Source organism: Stegostoma tigrinum, unplaced genomic scaffold, assembly GCF_030684315.1.
Source record: "Stegostoma tigrinum isolate sSteTig4 unplaced genomic scaffold, sSteTig4.hap1 scaffold_341, whole genome shotgun sequence".
NCBI classification, from domain to species: Eukaryota; Metazoa; Chordata; class Chondrichthyes; order Orectolobiformes; family Stegostomatidae; genus Stegostoma; species Stegostoma tigrinum.
In genome coordinates, this window is record NW_026728269.1 from 40501 (window position 1) to 63228 (window position 22728).

Below are 22728 nucleotides of genomic sequence, written 5' to 3' on the forward strand. Positions count from 1 at the left end.
GCATGTGTCTGTGTGTCTGTGTGCATGTGTCTGTGTGTGTATGTGCACATGCATGTGTCTGTCTGTGTGCATGTGTCTGTGTATGTGCGCGTGTGAATGTGTCTGTGTGCATGTGTGCGTGCATGTGTCTGTGTGTGTCTGTGAGTGTCTGTGTGCATGTGTCTGTGTGTGTATGTGCACATGCATGTGTCTGTGTGCATGTGTCTGTGTATGTGCGCGTGCATGTGTCTGTGTGTGTCTGTGCGTGTGTCTGTGTGTGTATGTGCGCGTGTGTCTGTGTGTGTATGTGCGCGTGTGTCTGTGTGTGTATGTGCGCGTGTGTCTGTGTGTGTATGTGCGCGTGTGTCTGTGTGTGTATGTGCGCGTGTGTCTGTGTGTGTGCGCGTGTGTCTGTGTGTGCGCGCGTGTGTCTGTGTGTGTATGTGCGCGTGTGTCTGTGTGTGTATGTGCGCGTGTGTCTGTGTGTGTGTATATGCGCGTGTGTCTGTGTGTATGTGCGCGTGCATGTGTCTGTGTGTGTGTCTGTGTGCATGTGTGTGTGTGTATGTGCACATGCATGTGTCTGTGTGTCTGTGTGCATGTGTGCGTGCATGTGTCTGTGTGTGTCTGTGCGTGTCTGTGTGCATGTGTCTGTGTGCATGTGTCTGTGTGCATGTGTCTGTGTGCATGTGTCTGTGTGCATGTGTCTGTGTGTATGTGCACATGCATGTGTCTGTGTGCATGTGTCTGTGTATGTGCGCGTGCATGTGTCTGTGCGTGTGTCTGTGTGTGTATGTGCACATGCATGTGTCTGTGTGTCTGTGTGCATGTGTCTGTGTGTGTATGTGCACATGCATGTCTGTCTGTGTGCATGTGTCTGTGTATGTGCGCGTGCATGTGTCTGTGTGTCTGTGTGCATGTGTGCGTGCATGTCTGTGTGCATGTGTCTGTGTGTGTATGTGCACATGCATGTGTCTGTGTGTGTATGTGCACATGCATGTGTCTGTGTGTGTGTGCGCATGTGTCTGTGTGTGTGCGCGCGCGTCTGTGTGTGTGTGTATGTGCGCGTGTGTCTGTGCGCGTGTCTGTGTGTGTGTGTGCGCGTGTGTCTGTGTGTGTGCGCGTGTGTCTGTGTGTGTATGTGCGCGTGTCTGTGTGTGTATGTGCGCGTGTGTCTGTGTGTGTGTATATGCGCGTGTGTCTGTGTGTGTGTATATGCGCGTGTGTCTGTGTGTGTGTATATGCGCGTGTGTCTGTGTGTGTATGTGCGCGTGTGTCTGTGTGTGTATGTGCGCGTGCATGTGTCTGTGTGTCTGTGTGCATGTGTGCGTGCATGTGTCTGTGTGTGTCTGTGCGTGTCTGTGTGCATGTGTCTGTGTGCATGTGTCTGTGTGCATGTGTCTGTGTGTATGTGCACATGCATGTGTCTGTGTGCATGTGTCTGTGTATGTGCGCGTGCATGTGTCTGTGTGTCTGTGCGTGTGTCTGTGTGTGTATGTGCACATGCATGTGTCTGTGTGTCTGTGTGCATGTGTCTGTGTGTGTATGTGCACATGCATGTCTGTCTGTGTGCATGTGTCTGTGTATGTGCGCGTGCATGTGTCTGTGTGTCTGTGTGCATGTGTGCGTGCATGTCTGTGTGCATGTGTCTGTGTGTGTATGTGCACATGCATGTGTCTGTGTGCATGTGTCTGTGTATGTGCGCGTGCATGTGTCTGTGTGTGTCTGTGCGTGTGTCTGTGTGCATGTGTCTGTGTGTGTATGTGCACATGCATGTGTCTGTGTGCATGTGTCTGTGTGTATGTGCAGATGCATGTGTCTGTGTGCATGTGTCTGTGTATGTGCGTGCGCATGTGTCTGTGCGCATGTGCGCGTGCATGTGTCTGTGCGCGTGCATGTGTGTGTGTCTGTGCGCATGTGTCTGTGTGTGTGTCTGTGCGCATGTGTCTGTGTGCGTGCATGTGTCTGTGTGTGTCTGTGCGCATGTGTCTGTGTGCGTGCATGTGTCTGTGTGTGTGCGCGTGTGTGTGTATGTGCGCATGTGTCTGTGTGTGTGTGCGCGTGTGTCTGTGTATGTGCGCGTGTGTCTGTGTGTGTGTGTATATGCGCGTGTGTCTGTGTGTGTGTGCGCGTGTCTGTGTGTATGTGCGCGTGTGTCTGTGTGTGTGTATATGCGCGTGTCTGTGTGTGTATGTGCGCGTGCATGTGTCTGTGTGTGTGTGTCTGTGTGTGTGTGCGCGCGCGTGTATGTGTCTGTGTGTCTGTGTGTGTCTTTTTTTGTTTTGACAGGATCAGGGAGCGACACCGCGACCCTCACGCTACCCGACGTAGGGCCGGCCCGTCCCGAATCTGGCTCTCCTGGGCCCTGCCCTCTGTGGCCCCCCAAGCTGACCAACCAGCGTTGCCAGTCTTCCTCTCCCACTGTTGGCCCCGGGAGGCCTGAGGAGGAGGAGGAGGCCCCAGGCCTCTTGGTCTGGACGTCTTGCAGAGGGCCTGACTTTGCCTTGGACAAGTTTTTGGATCCTACTCGGCCCTACAAGTGCTCCATTTGCAAAGAGTCATTTACTCAGAGGAACATTCTGGTGGTTCACCTCAATTCTGTCTTGCACATCCACAAGGCCAGGAAATCCTCCCGGGTTTCGGGCCTGGTGGGCAGCTCCGGGCAGGCTTCGGGCCTACTCACCAGGCCTCCCCAGCCCCCTCCTGACAAACCCTTCAAGTGTGAGGCCTGGAGCGTCTCCTACAACCAGAGCTCCGCCCTGGACATCCACATGCGCTCCGTCCTCCACCAGACCCGGACCAGGGCGGCCGTAGCCGAGGCTGGGCCTGGAACCGGAGAGGAGGGCCCAGCCCTGGATCCCCCCTCCTTGCCACCTCACCCGGCTGCTGCCGCCTTTGGCCTCCGGCTGGCGCCCGCCCCCTTCCCACTCCTCACCTCGGCCCTCCTGCATCCGATGCCGCTGCTTCCCGAACACCTGGCCCGCCTCAGGAGCGGCTTGCTCCACTTCGGCCCGCCCCTCACCACTGCTCCTCCACCCCCTCCCGCCCCCTCGGCTCCAGCAGAGGCCCCCCCGTGCCCTCACCCGCTCCTTTTTGGCCAGCGTTGGCTTGGAGCTGATTGTGTGGTACAACAAGAGCCGACGGCGGGAAGGGGGGGGGCGCGGCGTTTTGGCGGGGACGGGCCTCACTGCCGCATTTGCTCCCAGCCCTTCTCCGACGGCCTGAGCCTCAGGATCCACGAGGAGCAGGCCCACGGGTGCCTCTCCTCCCTGGAGGAAGTGGCCTCCCACAGCGCCCCGCACCTACTGCCACGGGGAATGGGGAAGGAGGAGGGCCCTGCCTCTCCTGATCCTCCTTCCGAGGGGCCTGGGGTCATCAGGGACCGGGAGGCCCGGCTGACAGATCAAACAGCAAGGTTCCTGCAGGCATGGGGCCTAGTGCGGCCTAGCGAGGGACAGTGGCCTCAGGCTTCTGCTCCTCCAGCCGCTGCCATGCCAGAAGGGAGCAGCCTCAAGAGGAGGAGGATGATGATGAGGAGGATATGGTGGGGGGGGGGGCGCGAAGACGCCGACCATGGGGAAGGCAAGCCGGAGGCACGGAGGCCGAGGAGCAGGAGGCTGCAAACCACCGTCGGGCTGTGCCGCCGCTATGCTGGGGAGCCAAGCCCATGGCGTCAGGCCCTCGGCCTCATCTCTCGCCAGATGGGCCTGGCGAGGAGGGCGGTACGGGTCAGGTTCCAGAATGCCAGGGCCCGCAAGCGCCAGGGGAGGCTCGGGCAGCCCGGGGGGCCAGCGGGCACGAGGGGTCTGCCTGACAGGCGGGGACTCCAGTCTGAGGCGTGGAACAGGCCGAAGCAGAGGGGCGGGCCGAGGAGTTGGGGAAGGACGCCCCGACTCTTCTCCCCCTGCCCCGCCACCAAGCCAGGATGTCCGTCCCCCAGCTGTGGGCGCTCAGCGCCCACTACCGCCGCTGCCGGGCCCCGACACGGCCTGAGTACCAGCGCCTGGCCAAGGAGCTGGGCCTGGACGGTAGTGTGGTGAGGGCCTGGTTCCAGAAAGCCCACGAAGACGACCATGGAGCAGCCTGCTGGAGGAGGAGGAGGCGGCCAAGGGCGAGGTGGTGGAGGCTGAGGAAGGCCAACGTGGAGGAAGTAGGCTGGGAGAGCGAGGGAGCCCTCAGTTTGCCATTGGCCACGGGGCCTACGTCCCAGGCTCTGCCTGGTTTCACTCCACTGGCCAAAGGTGAGTGGGAGGGTTTTGTGGATGGGGGGGGGGGGGGAGGGGGGAGGCCTCAGGCCAATTCGGGAGGAGGGCAGATGGCGGAGGGGTTCAGGATCAGGGGTGCCTCACTGCAATTGGACAGGGTGAGGGGTCTCTTCCTGTCTGCACTATTAAAACCCAGAGAGGGACAGATCCCAGGAAAGAGCCCCAAACTTCTCCTACACTGCGGGGCTCCCTCAGCGCTGAGCCCCCGACTGCGCGGGGCTCCCTTGGCGCTGACCCCCCAACAGCGCCTGCTCCCTCGGTGCTGACCCCCCCCCCACCCCCCGAAAGCGCCCGCTCCCTCGGCGCTGACCCTCCGACAGTGCCCACAGCACTGACCCGTCTCCTTCTCTCTGCCTCTCCCCCAGGTTTAACTTCACCGAACATCCTTGGGATCGCTGCGCCTGATGTGCCACCCATGCAGTTGCCCTTGCCAGGAATGATGCCCCCCTGGCAGGATTGCCAGGTGCCCGGGGACACGGAAAACCGCCAATCAGGACCCCTGCGTGATGTCGATTCAGAAACAAGGGCTGAAGCCAAGACTTCAGTCCTCCAGCCACCTTGTGCGCCAGGGACCCAGCTTGTGCCCTGCCTCCTCCCCGGCACCAACCCCCTGCTTGTGCACCCACTCCCGGCTGCCTACCTGCTGCCACTGCGTGGGCAGAAGGCGGCCCTTCTGCCCTTGGGCCCGCTGCTGTCCCCGACCCTCCTCTGCCTGCTGCCCAATGTCATTCTTCAACGCGGCCTGCAGGGGGTGGCACAGCGGCAACCCCGACCCAGGTGCCCGGGCCCCCAGGGGGACCCAGGCCACTCGGGGGAGGGGCCCTCTCCGGTCCTCGCCGCCCCCTGCAGCCCCCTCCGGGCCTGTGGCGCTCCTCTGCCCGGATACCAGGCCCCGGCAGTTCGCATGCTGCCACTGCCTCTGAGCGCCACCAAAGATGTGCCCCATGGCATACCTCAACCGCGGGGGCCCCCCTCCACCCCCACCCCGGATGCGGGCAAACCATGGGGACCAGCTCCATGATGCCCTGAGCGGGGGTCGGTGGGGGGGGGGGGATGTGGCGGTGGAGGGGAGGGCGTATGTGACTCCTGACTCCTCATCCTGCCCACCTCACGCCTCAGAAATGGTAACCAACATGGGCTCTCAGTTCTAACACTGCTCCCTGTCTACAACAATCCCCACCCCAAAACACAACCCTCACCCCCAACAAACTCCCTCCCCGAGCAACTGGCCAACTCCTACCTCACTGCACCACCGCCGCTCCCCGCCATTTTACTCCCATCAACCTATCACCTTTCTCCTTTTGGTTGAAGGGTTGGGGGAGCTGGGTGGTGTCAGAATTCCTCTGGTATACCCCCCCCAACCACTGATCCCCCACCCCACAATAATCCCTATCTTGGGTGGTGGTGGGTGGTGGGTGACCAATGTTGAAGAGGGCAACCCAGATCCAAAGATGGCCACCAATTTGTCCAGTCCTCACTCTGGGTACCTCGTGGTGAAAAACCCCCTCCTTCCCTCCCCTCGGGGCCGCTCTCCGATTTCCCGCCCCCACCCCCTTGCGCAAACCCCTAGGAGAGTGTGGGGGTGGGGGCGGTGCTGGTGGGGAACAGCTCCCTCTCTCCGTCCAGGCAGGGAGAGGAATGTTGCTCGACTGCGCCAGTTGGGTCCTGACGCGGCAAGAAAACCCCCCCCCCCCTCAACGGGCTTGGTTCTATGTAACCCCTGCCCCCACCCTGGCATCTCCCCTCAACTCGACCCCCCGACACACTCACCTCTTTGGAAGTGGGAGCCGTCTCTCTGTTACTGCGCAATCTCTGCTCGAGATGCCCATTTCCTTGGGGGTGGGACGGCCATCTTGGTTGGCATCCCTGACGGTTTCCCACCAAGGGGAAGACTTCTGAGAGGGTGAGCACCCCCCTCACCTTCCACCATTTGGTCTCGGGATTGATGGAACTGACAACCGGGAAGCTCTGGAGCCTAAAAAGTGATAAAATGGGGGTGGGGGGGGGTTGGTGGGGGAGACCCCTTTTCCTTGGGACATTGCCGAGGAGAGACATCAGCAAAGGAAAGCATTGTGGGTGTGGGGAATGCGATTCAGACCTCGAGGAAGGAGAAAGGAAACAAACATAGGGTGGGAGTGGGATTCAGAGACCACCAGCCACCCCCCCCCCACCCCAACTCAAAGCCAAGCCCCATCCAGCCTGGGTCACTGAAGACCTTTCAAGAGATAACTCAAGAGTTGACCCCGGAGAACCACCCTTTGCTCTCCTCCCTTCCCCCAAAAACACATCTCTCCAGGATTACGGTCCTCGAACACCCGCACTCCCACCACCCCCCCCCCTCACCAACACGAGAGACCCCCCTACCCCGACACACATGAACCAAATGTTATTGCTATTCCAAATGATGACCTCCATCCCTCCCTCTGTTTTCTAATGACGGACCGTGCCAAATGAAGCAGAACAGAACGTCTCTTTCTGTTCTCCCCTCACACCCTCCAACACTGCTGTGGAGATGAGGGTGCATTTCTACTTGTGAATGTTGTGCTTGTGGATTTAAGGGTGCGATACAACCCTTTCTCCTCATTGCCTACTTTTGGAAAGAAATCAGTAAACTCAAGTGATTTGAAAAGGCAAAGCAAGTGTAAGGACTCTCTCTCTCTCTCTCTCTCCCTCTCTCCCTCCCCACCTCGGAGTGTGCACTCTACTTTCGTGAGCTCCCCCCCATCTCCTCTGTCATTGGAAAAGATGTTTGGCTCTTGCTGTGTAATCAGCAGGGTACAGCTTTGGGTCAGTACAACTGTGACTATGCATCCAACAGGGTCACTCGCCGTGTAACCGTACAGGGTACGGTGTTTATCCAGCAGGGTAAGGCTCACTCGCTGTGTAACCGTACAGGGTACGGTGTTTATCCAGCAGGGTAAGGCTCACTCGCTGTGTAACCGTACAGGGTACGGTGTTTATCCAGCAGGGTAAGGCTCACTCGCTGTGTAACCGTACAGGGTACGGTGTTTATCCAGCAGGGTAAGGCTCACTCGCTGTGTAACCGTACAGGGTACGGTGTTTATCCAACAGGGCAAGGCTCACTCGCTGTGTAACCGTACAGGGTGCGGTGTTTATCCAACAGGGTAAGGCTCACTCGCTGTGTAACCGTACAGGGTACAGTGTTTATCCAGCAGGGCAAGGCTCACTCGCTGTGTAACCGTACAGGGTACGGTGTTTATCCAACAGGGTCACTCGCTGTGTAACCGTACAGGGTACGGTGTTTATCCAACAGGCTCACTCGCTGTGTAACCGTACAGGGTACGGTGTTTATCCAACAGGCTCACTCGCTGTGTAACCGTACAGGGTACGGTGTTTATCCAACAGGGCAAGGCTCACTCGCTGTGTAACCGTACAGGGTACAGTGTTTATCCAGCAGGGCAAGGCTCACTCGCTGTGTAACCGTACAGGGTACAGTGTTTATCCAGCAGGGCAAGGCTCACTCGCTGTGTAACCGTACAGGGTACAGTGTTTATCCAGCAGGGTAAGGCTCACTCGCTGTGTAACCGTACAGGGTACAGTGTTTATCCAGCAGGGTAAGGGTCACTCGCTGTGTAACCGTACAGGGTACAGTGTTTATCCAGCAGGGTAAGGCTCACTCGCTGTGTAACCGTACAGGGTGCGGTGTTTATCCAACAGGGTAAGGCTCACTCGCTGTGTAACCGTACAGGGTACAGTGTTTATCCAGCAGGGCAAGGCTCACTCGCTGTGTAACCGTACAGGGTACGGTGTTTATCCAGCAGGGCAAGGCTCACTCGCTGTGTAACCGTACAGGGTACGGTGTTTATCCAACAGGGTCACTCGCTGTGTAACCGTACAGGGTACGGTGTTTATCCAACAGGCTCACTCGCTGTGTAACCGTACAGGGTACGGTGTTTATCCAACAGGGCAAGGCTCACTCGCTGTGTAACCGTACAGGGTACGGTGTTTATCCAGCAGGGCAAGGCTCACTCGCTGTGTAACCGTACAGGGTACGGTGTTTATCCAGCAGGGCAAGGCTCACTCGCTGTGTAACCGTACAGGGTACGGTGTTTATCCAACAGGCTCACTCGCTGTGTAACCGTACAGGGTACGGTGTTTATCCAACAGGCTCACTCGCTGTGTAACCGTACAGGGTACAGTGTTTATCCAGCAGGGCAAGGCTCACTCGCCGTGTAACCGTACAGGGTACAGTGTTTATCCAGCAGGGCAAGGCTCACTCGCTGTGTAACCGTACAGGGTACAGTGTTTATCCAGCAGGGTAAGGCTCACTCGCTGTGTAACCGTACAGGGTACAGTGTTTATCCAGCAGGGTAAGGCTCACTCGCTGTGTAACCGTACAGGGTACAGTGTTTATCCAGCAGGGTAAGGCTCACTCGCTGTGTAACCGTACAGGGTACGGTGTTTATCCAGCAGGGCAAGGCTCACTCGCTGTGTAACCGTACAGGGTACAGTGTTTATCCAGCAGGGCAAGGCTCACTCGCTGTGTAACCGTACAGGGTACGGTGTTTATCCAGCAGGGCAAGGCTCACTCGCTGTGTAACCGTACAGGGTACGGTGTTTATCCAGCAGGGTAAGGCTCACTCGCTGTGTAACCGTACAGGGTACAGTGTTTATCCAGCAGGGTAAGGCTCACTCGCTGTGTAACCGTACAGGGTACAGTGTTTATCCAGCAGGGTAAGGCTCACTCGCTGTGTAACCGTACAGGGTACAGTGTTTATCCAGCAGGGCAAGGCTCACTCGCTGTGTAACCGTACAGGGTACGGTGTTTATCCAGCAGGGCAAGGCTCACTCGCTGTGTAACCGTACAGGGTACGGTGTTTATCCAGCAGGGCAAGGCTCACTCGCCGTGTAACCGTACAGGGTACAGTGTTTATCCAGCAGGGTAAGGCTCACTCGCCGTGTAACCGTACAGGGTACAGTGTTTATCCAGCAGGGCAAGGCTCACTCGCCGTGTAACCGTACAGGGTACGGTGTTTATCCAGCAGGGTAAGGCTCACTCGCCGTGTAACCGTACAGGGTACGGTGTTTATCCAGCAGGGTAAGGCTCACTCGCTGTGTAACCGTACAGGGTACAGTGTTTATCCAGCAGGGCAAGGCTCACTCGCTGTGTAACCGTACAGGGTACAGTGTTTATCCAGCAGGGCAAGGCTCACTCGCCGTGTAACCGTACAGGGTACAGTGTTTATCCAGCAGGGCAAGGCTCACTCGCCGTGTAACCGTACAGGGTACGGTGTTTATCCAGCAGGGTAAGGCTCACTCGCTGTGTAACCGTACAGGGTACAGTGTTTATCCAGCAGGGTAAGGCTCACTCGCTGTGTAACCGTACAGGGTACAGTGTTTATCCAGCAGGGCAAGGCTCACTCGCTGTGTAACCGTACAGGGTACAGTGTTTATCCAGCAGGGCAAGGCTCACTCGCTGTGTAACCGTACAGGGTACGGTGTTTATCCAGCAGGGCAAGGCTCACTCGCTGTGTAACCGTACAGGGTACGGTGTTTATCCAGCAGGGTAAGGCTCACTCGCTGTGTAACCGTACAGGGTACAGTGTTTATCCAGCAGGGCAAGGCTCACTCGCTGTGTAACCGTACAGGGTACGGTGTTTATCCAGCAGGGTAAGGCTCACTCGCTGTGTAACCGTACAGGGTACAGTGTTTATCCAGCAGGGCAAGGCTCACTCGCTGTGTAACCGTACAGGGTACAGTGTTTATCCAGCAGGGCAAGGCTCACTCGCTGTGTAACCGTACAGGGTACAGTGTTTATCCAGCAGGGCAAGGCTCACTCGCTGTGTAACCGTACAGGGTACGGTGTTTATCCAGCAGGGCAAGGCTCACTCGCTGTGTAACCGTACAGGGTACGGTGTTTATCCAGCAGGGTAAGGCTCACTCGCTGTGTAACCGTACAGGGTACGGTGTTTATCCAGCAGGGCAAGGCTCACTCGCTGTGTAACCGTACAGGGTACAGTGTTTATCCAGCAGGGCAAGGCTCACTCGCTGTGTAACCGTACAGGGTACAGTGTTTATCCAGCAGGGCAAGGCTCACTCGCTGTGTAACCGTACAGGGTACGGTGTTTATCCAGCAGGGCAAGGCTCACTCGCTGTGTAACCGTACAGGGTACGGTGTTTATCCAGCAGGGCAAGGCTCACTCGCTGTGTAACCGTACAGGGTGCGGTGTTTATCCAGCAGGGTAAGGCTCACTCGCTGTGTAACCGTACAGGGTACAGTGTTTATCCAGCAGGGCAAGGCTCACTCGCTGTGTAACCGTACAGGGTACAGTGTTTATCCAGCAGGGCAAGGCTCACTCGCTGTGTAACCGTACAGGGTGCGGTGTTTATCCAGCAGGGTAAGGCTCACTCGCTGTGTAACCGTACAGGGTACGGTGTTTATCCAGCAGGGTAAGGCTCACTCGCTGTGTAACCGTACAGGGTACGGTGTTTATCCAGCAGGGCAAGGCTCACTCGCTGTGTAACCGTACAGGGTACGGTGTTTATCCAGCAGGGCAAGGCTCACTCGCTGTGTAACCGTACAGGGTACGGTGTTTATCCAGCAGGGTAAGGCTCACTCGCTGTGTAACCGTACAGGGTACGGTGTTTATCCAGCAGGGTAAGGCTCACTCGCCGTGTAACCGTACAGGGTGCGGTGTTTATCCAGCAGGGTAAGTCTCACTCGCCGTGTCATTGTGTGTATGTGTGCTTGTATGGGTACCTGAACATGTATGTCAGTGTGTGTCTTTCTATCTGTGTGTGTATTTGAGACAGTGTCAGAGAGTGCGTGTGAGACAGTATGTCTGTGTGTGTGAGAAAGATGTGTCTGTCTATGATAGTCATAAAGATATACAGCATGGAAGCAGACCCTGCAGTTCATCTGTCTGTGCTGACCAGATATCCTGATTGAATCCGGTTCCCATTTCCCAGCATTTGGCCCCCTGTCCCTCTAAACCCTCCCTATCCATGTCCCCATCCCGGTGCTGTAACTGTACCAGCCCCCACCCACTTCCTCGGGCAGCTCGCTCCTTACACGCACCACCCTCTGCGGGAGAATGTTGTCCCTTTCCCCCTCCCACCTTAAACCTCGGCCCCTCGAGTTTTGGACTTCCCCTACCCTGGGGGGGAAAGGCTACTCACCCTATCCATGCCCCTCCTCACTTTATAAGCCTGTACACTCCAATGCTCCAGGGAGAATAGCCCCAGCCTCTCCCTGTAGCTCAATCCCTCCAACATCCTTGTAAATCTTTTCTGAACCCTTTCAAGTTTCAGATCATCCTTCCAATGGAGTGAGAGAGTGTGTGTGTCTGTGAGAGGGACAGAGACAGCGCGTGCATCTGTGAGAGTGTGTGCTTGTGACTGGGTGTCTGTCTGCGAATGAGTTTGAGAGAGATGTGGAGTTTGTGTGACAGATTGTGTGAGTGAGTGAGTGCAAGTGTGTGTTTGTGACTGAGTGTCTGCGAATGAGTGTGAGAGAGATACGGAGTTTGCGTGTGAGTGTGTGTGTGAGTGAGTGAGTGCAAGTGTGTGTTTGTGACTGAGTGTCTGCGAACGAGTGTGAGAGAGATACGGCGTTTGTGTGTGAGAGTGTGTGTGAGTGAGTGCAAGTGTGTGTTTGTGACTGAGTGAGAAAGACTGGGTGTCTGTCTGCGAATGAGAGAGATACGGAGTTTGTGTGTGAGAGTGTGTGTGAGTGAGTGAGTGCAAACGTGTGTTTGTGACTGAGTGTCTGCGAATGAGTGAGAGAGATACGGAGTTTGTGTGTGAGTGTGTGTGTGAGTGAGTGAGTGCAAGCGTGTGTTTGTGACTGGGTGAGAAAGACTGGGTGTCTGTCTGCGAATGAGAGAGATACGGAGTTTGTGTGTGAGTGTGTGTGTGAGTGAGTGAGTGCAAGCGTGTGTTTGTGACTGGGTGAGAAAGACTGGGTGTCTGTCTGCGAATGAGAGAGATACGGAGTTTGTGTGTGAGAGTGTGTGTGAGTGAGTGAGTGCAAACGTGTGTTTGTGACTGAGTGTCTGCGAATGAGTGAGAGAGATACGGAGTTTGTGTGTGAGTGTGTGTGTGAGTGAGTGAGTGCAAGCGTGTGTTTGTGACTGGGTGAGAAAGACTGGGTGTCTGTCTGCGAATGAGAGAGATACGGAGTTTGTGTGTGAGAGTGTGTGTGAGTGAGTGAGTGCAAACGTGTGTTTGTGACTGAGTGTCTGCGAATGAGTGAGAGAGATACGGAGTTTGTGTGTGAGAGTGTGTGTGAGTGAGTGAGTGCAAACGTGTGTTTGTGACTGAGTGTCTGCGAATGAGTGAGAGAGATACGGAGTTTGTGTGTGAGTGTGTGTGTGAGTGAGTGAGTGCAAGCGTGTGTTTGTGACTGGGTGAGAAAGACTGGGTGTCTGTCTGCGAATGAGTTTGAGAGAGACGTGGAGTTGGTGTGAGAGAGTGTGTGTGTAGGTGTGAGAGAATGACTGTGCCTGGGAGTGTGTGAGAGAGACTGTCACTGTACACGTGTGTATGTGTGTGTGTGAGCGTGAGAGAGTGAGTACCGACAACGCCCACCCGCCGTGAAAAGCTCCCTCCGCACCATCCTGCCCTGCTGGAGCTCAGTGACCGCTCTGTCTGGACCAGTTGCAGACCGGGAGATACGTGACAGCGCGAAGTGCTGGGCTGTCGGATCAAGACCAACAATGCAGCCAGGCTGAGAGAACACAGCCTGATGAGGGGGGCCATGGATTCAGAGTAAGGATTCACAGGCCAGAGTGAATGACCCGAGTGATGTGTGGGGGAGAGAGCCCTCGACACTGCGTGCCACGTGGCTTTGAACGATGCTCTCAGCTGCAATATCGAACAATCCCAGACAGGACTCAAAACCTGTGGACTGTCTCTCAGGATTGGGGCTAGGGACTCAAACAGGACAGGGCCTGAGCTTTGTACAGGTCCCACAAGCCCACTCACACAACTGTCGCTTCCCAAAAAAACGGGGGAACAGGGATAACAGCGTGGAGCTGGATGAATACAGCAGGCCAGGCAGCATGAGAGGAGCAGGAACGCTGATGTTTCAGGTCTGGACCCTTCTTCAGAAAAAAGCAGGGGGAACAGGGATTAGATACAGAGTAGAGTAAAGCTCCCTCTACACTCCCAAGGACAGGGACAGCACAGCATTAGATGCAGTATATCCCCATTAAACACTCCCATGTCCTCCACCACCAACGCTCAGTCGCAGCAGTGTGTACTATCCACAAGATGCCCTGCAGAGACTCACCAAGGCTCCTCAGACAGCAACTTCTAAACCCCACAACCTAAACCACCTTCAAGAGAGGCACACTGAATTTGCAGATGATACCAAAGTTGTCGGTATAGTAGACAGTGAAGACTATGTCGGAGCACAATGGGATGTTGTTAAGGTGTGGCAGAGGGAGTTTAATTCAGAATGTGAGGTGTTGCATTTTGGAAAGGCAGGATTTATACGCTTAACAGTAAGGTCCTGTGGAGTGTCAGTGAACAAACAGACCTTGGAGTGTTCCTTGAAAGTGGAGTTGCAGGTAGACAGGGCGGTGCCGAAGGTGTTTGGTACGCTCGCCTTTATTGGTCAGCACACATCTTGTTGCGGCCGCACAGGACGTTAACTAAGAACAGGTCTAAACAATCTTTCAAAAACTCAGGATGGAATTCGAAGTTTAGTCAGTTTCTATGCAGCAATGAGCTTTTTGCTACAGTACAAAGGTCTCAGACAGGAAGCAAATTTTCTGAATGATTGCCGACAGCTCTGTGTGACTGTCAGATCCCAGCTGCTCTGGGAACTCATTCATAGCATCAAGTGAGAGCTCAGTACAGTGAAGCAATACTGCTCTCTACAGATGCACACGCGTGCGTGCACACACACACAGGCTCACACAGAAACAGATGCACACGCGTGCACTCACACAGAAACAGATGCACACGCGTGCACGCACACAGGCTCACACAGAAACAGATGCACACGCGTGCACACACACACACACAGGCTCACACAGAAACAGATGCACACGCGTGCACACACACACACAGGCTCACACAGAAACAGATGCACACGCGTGCACTCACACAGAAACAGATGCACACGCGTGCACGCACAGAAACAGATGCACACGCATGCACGCACAGAAACAGATGCACACGCATGCACGCACAGAAACAGATGCACACGCATGCACGCACACAGGCTCACACAGAAACAGATGCACACGCGTGCACACAAACAGATGCACACGCGTGCACACACAGAAACAGATGCACACGCGTGCACACACAGAAACAGATGCACACGCGTGCACACACAGAAACAGATGCACATGCGTGCACGCACAGAAACAGATGCACACGCGTGCACGCACAGAAACAGATGCACACGCGTGCACGCACACAGGCTCACAGAAACAGATGCACACACGTGCACTCACACAGAAACAGATGCACACGCGTGCACGCACAGAAACAGATGCACACGCGTGCACGCACACAGGCTCACACAGAAACAGATGCACACGCGTGCACACACACACACAGGCTCACACAGAAACAGATGCACACGCGTGCACTCACACAGAAACAGATGCACACGCGTGCACACACAGAAACAGATGCACACACAGAAACAGATGCACACACAGAAACAGATGCACATGCGTGTGCGCACACAGGCTCACACAGAAACAGATGCACACGCGTGCACACACACACACTCACACAGAAACAGATGCACACGCGTGCACACACACACTCACAGGCTCACACAAACAGATGCACACGCGTGCACACACAGGCTCACACAGAAACAGATGCACACGCGTGTACACACAGAAACAGAGGCACACGTGCACGCACACAGGCTCACACAGAAACAGATGCACACGCATGCACACACACAGGCTCACACAAACAGATGCACACGCGTGCACACACACAGGCTCACACAGAAACAGATGCACACGCGTGTACACACAGAAACAGAGGCACACACGTGCACGCACACAGACTCACACAGAAACAGATGCACACGCATGCACACACAGGCTCACACAAACAGATGCACACGCATGCACACACACACTCACAGGCTCACACAGAAACAGATGCACACGCGTGCGCACACACACGCACACACAGAAACAAACGCTTATGCACGCACACACAGGCTGACACGGAAACAGACGCACACACGTGTGCACACACAGGATTCAGACCCAGCCGCACTGAAAGAATGGCCGATATATTTCCGAGTCGGGATGGTGTGTGGCTCGGGGCGGTGGGGGGGAGGGGTGGGTGGGGGTAGATGAGCTGCTGTTCCCATGTACCTGCTGCCCCTTGTCCTTCTGGATGGAAATGGCTGTGGGCTTTGGGAGATGCTGTCTAAGGACCTTTGGTGCAGCGATCGCAATCTTCCTGAATCCCACATTCTCAATTCCCAATTTACAGCTATTTCTCGGATGCTGCTTCCTCCTCCACACTGGAGGCCAGCGAAAACACCTGTTTGATCCTCATTTTTCACCATCAACTCCTTGGAGTCACACTGTCAAGGACACTCACTTCTCTTCCTCTCTGGTTGTATTTTGAGCTCAGTTTGTATCGTAATTCAACTTTCCCCTTCTCACCATTCTCTGGACAAGCTGAAAGAGTGGACAAACCAATGGCATCCCAAACAACATTTTCCGAGCTATCAGCTGTTCTGAGGATCCAAGACATTAACTCTGATTTCTCTCCACGAACGCTGCCAGACCTGTGCATCTTTTCCAGCAATTTCTGTTTCTGTTTGCACTGTACGTCCAGGCAGCTGCCACTTCAGACTGACATTCACTGTGTTTGTGCCCATAAAGTACTGATCACAAAGCTTTTTCTTTTAAGAAAACTAACCTCAGACAGTGGTTTTTCACTTCACTTTCGGCCCCTCTATTGAGTCTAGGAGCTGAGGGCACAGCCTCAGGCTGAAGCGACAACCCTTCAGAACTGAGAAGAGGATGAACTTCTTCAGTCGGAAGGTGGTGACTGTGGAACTCACTGCTGCACAGGGCTGTGCAAGTTAAGTCACTGAGAGTCTTTAGGGCAGAGAAAGCTAGGTTTGTGATTAGTAATGGGATCGAGGGATGAGTGGAGAAGGCAGGAGAGTGGAGGTTGACAAACACATCAGCAATGACCAAACGGCAGGGCTCAGATTGGTTGATTGGCTTAATTCTGCTCCTACATGGACCAATCTCTCAACATTTTCCACCAGTTTGTTGGAGATGGCTCTGCATTCACACCCTCGTAACTTTCCTTTGTTCAGTTTTAAAAGGCAACTCTTCTCTTCCTCAAACCGCAGGTAAAATGCAATTGTGTTATGATCACTGCTATTTCAAGACCCTTTGCCACAAGGCTATGAATTAGTAATCAGTCCAGTTAGAGGGTGAAAGGCCCAATGATATTACGTTAAGACTCAGGACAGACAGAAACACGCGCACAAGGCTCTGTTAATGCTGTCACTCCCTCTGTACTTCCCTCCTGTTTGTGGATGAACACAGAGAGAGTGTGACACACAGCGAGACAGACAGAAAGACACAGAATAGCAGCCTAAAAGAACAAACACATTAATGTGCCAGAGCCTGAGCGGTCATGGCGACAGAATTTCCCGAAACGCACCTTCTTTTGTGGGCTTTTATTAATTCAACCAAAGAATATTTTCACAACCACAAAAAAAATTCATTCCACAAAATCAGTCTTGAAACACTTCTCCCCCCACTCCCTTCCTTGGCAGGAAAACACAAGAATTTGCCCCTCGTTAGCACCAGGGGTGAAATAAACAATAACCAAGAAACAGTGGAAACATGCTCCTCAGAACTGCCAAACGTCTGTTCAAAAACTCCTCGGAAGGAGCACTAACCATTTTGCGTCATACGTTCCATGTGGAGAGGTGATCAGGGAACTCCAAACTCTCTATCACTGACCAAGACATTGGGGTTTTCTGCTGGCATAGTAATGTGTCTGACTGATTGCAGAGAAATAAAGTGGGCTAGCTCGTTCCTGAAGCCAATCACAACAGAGGGAACTGGTGAGAGACAGAAGGAGAACAAAGAAAATCAGAAGAATCATAAGGCAGAGCAGACAACAGGGCAAAAAAGATTTTCTAACGACGTGATATCAGACTCAGCACCGAGCGAGACCCGCCGTCAGAGGGTCCGCACCGCACTGTCTAGCAGGTATTCCGCTGGATGAGATACTAAATTGAGTTAGAGATGTTACACAGGTACAGTACCAAAAAGGATGTTGGGGTGAGTTCTCTGTTTGGGGGAGGGGGTGTTGCTCAGATTACATACCTGAAGACAAGGTACAGGCGTGAAGTCCTCAGTATTGGCTTTAACTGCAGGTCCCACCCAGTGAAAGGAATTAACTCAGAGGGGCAGGGAGAAGAGATTTACCAACACAATGGACCCACCCATTCCCAAACATTGGAGACCGAAACCTGAATCTGGACATGATTCATTTGAGGTCACCGCTTTCGGTAACCTCTTCACAAGATTGTGAAGCTACGGTTGCAAATATTTGAACAGCCTCTTACCTCAGGAGGACGCGACTGCTGAGATCTTCTTGGCAGCTTCCTGAGGGATGGCCATCAGGGCTGTCTGAAATTCCTGGGGGAATCGCTGTGGGATATCCTTTAATAACATCACCAAGGCATTCTGGCTTTCTGAATCAAACAGAAGGAAACTTGACACAGTTACTTTTCGAAACATATGTTTACACGACAGTGAAAATCTCATTGCTGAGGTATGCAGTGAGTATAAAATAAAGCATTTCATAGCCATTAGGGAGACACAGTCACATGAAGATCAAAGCTGGGAACTAAGCCACGTTCAGTCGGTTGGGGCCTGCACCCACTGGGGTTCAGGAGAATTGAAATGTACAAGATCCTTGTTTGGGGGGGGGGGGGGTGCGCGGAGGTACATGACAGGGGGAGATGTGGAGATGGTATCTCTCCCCTCCTCTCCCTTGTGTGAGAGAGTCAAGGACCCAGAGGGGCATCATCTCAGAATAAGGAGTTGCCCACTGAAGGCAGAGATGGGGAGGCATTCCCTTTCTCTGAGCAGGGAGTGAGTCTGTTGGGTTCTTTACGCGGAGGTGGGGGCTGGGGCATTGAGGATATTCGAGGCTGAGATAGAGAGTGGGCAAGGTTTTAAAATCAGGAAGAGGAAAGGCAGGAAAGTGGAGTTCAACAGGATCAAAGATAATAAAGTGTGAAGCTGGATGAACACAGCAGGCCAAGCAGCATCTCAGGAGCACAAAAGCTGACGTTTCTGGCCTAGACCCTTCATCAGAGAGGGGGATGGGGGTGAGGGTTCTGGAATAAATAGGGAGAGGGGGGAGGCAGACGGAAGATGGAGAGAAAAGAAGATAGGTGGAGAGGAGAGTATAGGTGGGGAGGTAGGGAGGGTATAGGTCAGTCCAGGGAAGACGGACAGGTCAAGGAGGTGGGAGGAGGTTAGTAGGTAGGAAATGGAGGTGTGGCTTGGGGTGGGAGGAAGGGATGGGAGAGAGGAAGAACAGGTTAGGGAGGCAGAGACAGGCTGGGCTGGTTTTGGGATGCAGTGGGGGGAGGGGATCAAACAGGATCAAATCAGCTTTGATCTCACTGAGATATGTGATAGATACGAGAGCATTCCTGAGGTAGATGGCAGACACATAATTTGACACGGAAGTGTTAATGAGCATGGCAGCCCTTCACACGTGCCAAACATGAGTGAAACATTACTAGCCTTCGAACAGTATTTGGGAAGGAAATCACCGTACCTTCTTTAAGCTGATCTGTTCCAATCACTTCACCAAAAACAGCCAACAAGTGTTGCAAATGTTGAATGACCTGTGTTCAAAAAGATTAATGATGAATGGGATAGATAAATGTTGGATTGGCTAAAAGACATTTTCTGCTTCAGAGTGTTACCCCTTCATTGGGGTAGCGTGCTGGCAAGCAAACCTCGCTATTCCCGGAAAGTGAAAACATTCTTAAAAATACAAGGGATTCCCAAAGTGATCTGTCATTTACACTCAGGTTGACAGAAAGCACAGTCCTGGATAATGAAATGTGAGGCTGGATGAACACAGCAGGCCCAGCAGCATCTCAGGAGCACAAAAGCTGACGTTTCGGGCCTAGACCCTTCATGGGGTCTAGGCCCGAAACGTCAGCTTTTGTGCTCCTGAGATGCTGCTGGGCCTGCTGTGTTCATCCAGCCTCACATTTCATTATCTTGGATTCTCCAGCATCTGCAGTTCCCATTATCACCAGCACAGTCCTGGACTGTGTTTAACAAGCATGACTAGTTGCTACAAATAAACAGACTCTGCCTGCAGATAGGAAAGGAAGGCAGACAATGCTGCAGAGCCCATGGTCTATATACAGGGGTGTTAAAGGTCCCAGCAGCAACAGCAGAGATAGTGGATCTATTGGTTCTAACATTCCAATGGCCTGGAATATATGCTAATAGCTCTACTCTAAGGAAGAAAGGCAGGTACACAGCAGGATACTACAGACCAGTCGGTTTAGTGTCTGGTGTTGGGGAAATTGTTAAGAGTCCATTATTAAAGGCAGTGATAACAGGATGTTTGGAAATTCAAAATGCAATCCATCAGTCAGCACAGTTTAACAAAGGATACATTGCGTTTGGCTGATGATTTGGTAGAGTTTGTTGAAGATGTCACAAACAAGAATGGACATGGGGATTCTGTAGATCTGGTACATCTGGACTTCCAGAAGGCATTTGACAAGGTGCCACATAGAAGTCTAATACACAACAGAGGATCACACAGGGTTAGGGGTAATTGATTAGCTTGCATAGAGGATTTTCTGACCAACAGAAAGCAGAGAGTCGGGATAATTGGAATTGTTTCTGATTGGCAGGATATAACAAATGGAGTGCCACAGTGTTCAGTCCTTGGGCCCTAACAATTTACACCCTTTATTATTAATGACTTGAATGCAGGGTAGAAAGTACCATAGGCATAGGGGGAACGGAACCTGACATGGGGGAGATGTGAAGAGGGTGTATGGGAGAGTCTAGGACCCAAAGGGGCACCATCTCTTAATAAGGGGGTCACCTATTGAAGACAGAGATGGGGAGGAATTCCTTCTCTCTGAGGCAGTGGGGGGGTCAGTTTGTGGGATTTTTTACCGCAGTGGGGAGCTGTCGGGGCTGGGGCATTGAGGATATTCATGGCCGAGACAGATTTTTAATCAGACAGAGAATCAACGGTTATGGGGAGAAGGCAGGAAAACAGAGTGGAGGATTATTCGATCAAACACAATCCCATTGAACGGCAACGCACAGGCATGAGCAGAATGGTCTACTACTGCTTTGAAGTTTTCTCACAAACATTTAAGAGCTCATAACACAGAAGTCTACAAGTTAAAGCCCCTTATAAACACCCCCTTACACAGGCATACAGATAGCCACAGACAGAAACAAAAAAAAGTGTGATGAGCAGAGGGAAAGACTGACAGAACAGTCCTGCGGTCACTGCTCACAGATTTGCTGCAATTATACTTGTGATCTGAATGCTGCTTTGCAATCTTCATTGTCTGATGCTTCCACTGGTTAATAAGATTGCAAACCATTCACAACTGCTCAAACCAACACCTGTCTACACAATGCGAACAATAGGGGTCTGCTTACTTCCTTTGAAGGAATGGAGCAATCCCTCAATAAAACTTCACTTTTAAAACTGACTTTCTCCCATTTCAGACCATGATTTAAAAAAATACACAAAGAAAGAAAGATGTGGTCTCCACTTGAGGCCATCATACTATTGCAAAATCCGATGTGAGCATCTTACAGGGTGTATTGCAGTCACCCTCCATTACAGAGCATACTGATGGGCGTCCCTCTCCCTCCATTACAGAGCGTACTGATGGGCGTCCCTCTCCCTCCATTACAGAGCGTACTGATGGGCGTCCCTCTCCCTCCATTACAGAGCGTACTGATGGGCGTCCCTCTCCCTCCATTACAGAGCGTACTGATGGGCGTCCCTCTCCCTCCGTTACAGAGCGTACTGATGGGCGTCCCTCTCCCTCCGTTACAGAGCATACTGATGGGCGTCCCTCTCCCTCCATTACAGAGCGTACTGATGGGTGTCCCTCTCCCTCCGTTACAGAGCATACTGATGGGCGTCCCTCTCCCTCCGTTACAGAGCATACTGATGGGCGTCCCTCTCCCTCCATTACAGAGCGTACTGATGGGCGTCCCTCTCCCTCCGTTACAGAACGTACTGATGGGCGTCCCTCTCCCTATTACAGAGTGTACTGATGGGCGTCCCTCTCCCCGTTACAGAGCGTACTGATGGGTGTCCCTCTCCCTATTACAGAGCATACTGATGGGTATCCCTCTCCCTCCGTTGCAGAGCGTACTGATGGGCGTCCCTCTCCCTCCGTTACAGAGCGTACTGATGGGCGTCCCTCTCCCTCCGTTACAGAGCGTACTGATGGGCGTCCCTCTCCCTCCGTTACAGAGCGTACTGATGGGCGTCCCTCTCCCTCCGTTACAGAGCGTACTGATGGGCGTCCCTCTCCCTCCATTACAGAGCGCACTGACGGGCGTCCCTCTCCCTGTTACAGAGTGCACTGACGGGCATCCCTCTCCCCGTTACAGAGCGTACTGATGGGCGACCCTCTCCCCGTTATGGAGTGTACTGATGGGTGTCCTTCTCCCTGTTATAGAGCATACTGATGGGCGTCCCTCTCCCCGTTATGGAGTGTACTGATGGGTGTCCTTCTCCCTGTTATAGAGCGTACTGATGGGCGTCCCTCTCCCTCCGTTACAGAGCGTACTGATGGGCGTCCCTCTCACTCCGTTACAGAGCGCACGGACGGGCGTCCCTCTCCCTGTTAAAGAGCGTACTGATGGGTATCCCTCTCCCTGTTACAGAGCGTACTGATGGGCGACCCTCTCCCCATTACAGAGCGTACTGACGGGCGTCCCTCTCCCCGTTACAGATCCTACTGATGGGCGTCCCTCTCCCTCCGTTACAGAGCGCACTGATGGGTGTCCCTCTCCCCGTTACAGAGTGTACTGATGAGTGTCCCTCTCCCCGTTACAGAGCGTACTGATGGGTGACCCTCTCCCCGTTACAGAGCGTACTGATGGGCGTCCCTCTCCCCGTTACAGAGCGTACTGATGGGCGTCCCTCTCCCTGTTACAGAGCGTACCGATGGGTGTCCCTCTCCCTGTTACAGAGCGCACTGATGGGTGTCCTTCTCCCTGTCATGGAGCGTACGAATGGGTGTACCTCTCCGTCTGTTACAGAGCGTTCTGCTGTGTATATATACCATGATGGGCTGCAAGGATGCCAGTAACTGGTTGCCTTACCTGATTGGGATTGTTCTTGTACAAGAAAGTGATGCAGTTCATCACTGTTACATTTTCTTCTAGATCCTCTTTCAAAGGGAGTGACCGCACGAGGACAGGAAATACCTTTTGGGGAAGGGCACAAATAAGTT

At 53.6% G+C, this 22728-nt stretch overlaps 2 protein-coding genes across 2 annotated transcripts in view; one reads left to right on the plus strand and one right to left on the minus strand.

The window, feature by feature from the left end:
• The window catches only part of LOC125448970 (zinc finger homeobox protein 3-like), a 30070-nt gene extending 24805 nt beyond the window's left edge, over positions 1 to 5265 (plus strand). The window contains exon 8 of the mRNA XM_059643936.1: positions 4610 to 5265. Coding sequence (XP_059499919.1) covers positions 4610 to 5265 — 656 coding nt within the window. The remainder of the gene's footprint in view (positions 1 to 4609) is intronic.
• An 11622-nt stretch (positions 5266 to 16887) lies between these two features.
• ipo4 (importin 4) overlaps positions 16888 to 22728 on the minus strand; it is a 56999-nt gene continuing 51158 nt past the window's right edge. Inside the window, exons 28-31 of the mRNA XM_059643935.1 lie at positions 22598 to 22702; positions 19032 to 19101; positions 17803 to 17931; positions 16888 to 17292 (exon numbers count right to left, since the gene is read on the minus strand). Of these exons, the coding sequence (XP_059499918.1) occupies positions 17804 to 17931; positions 19032 to 19101; positions 22598 to 22702 (303 nt within the window). The 3' untranslated portion in view covers positions 16888 to 17292; position 17803. The remainder of the gene's footprint in view (positions 17293 to 17802; positions 17932 to 19031; positions 19102 to 22597; positions 22703 to 22728) is intronic.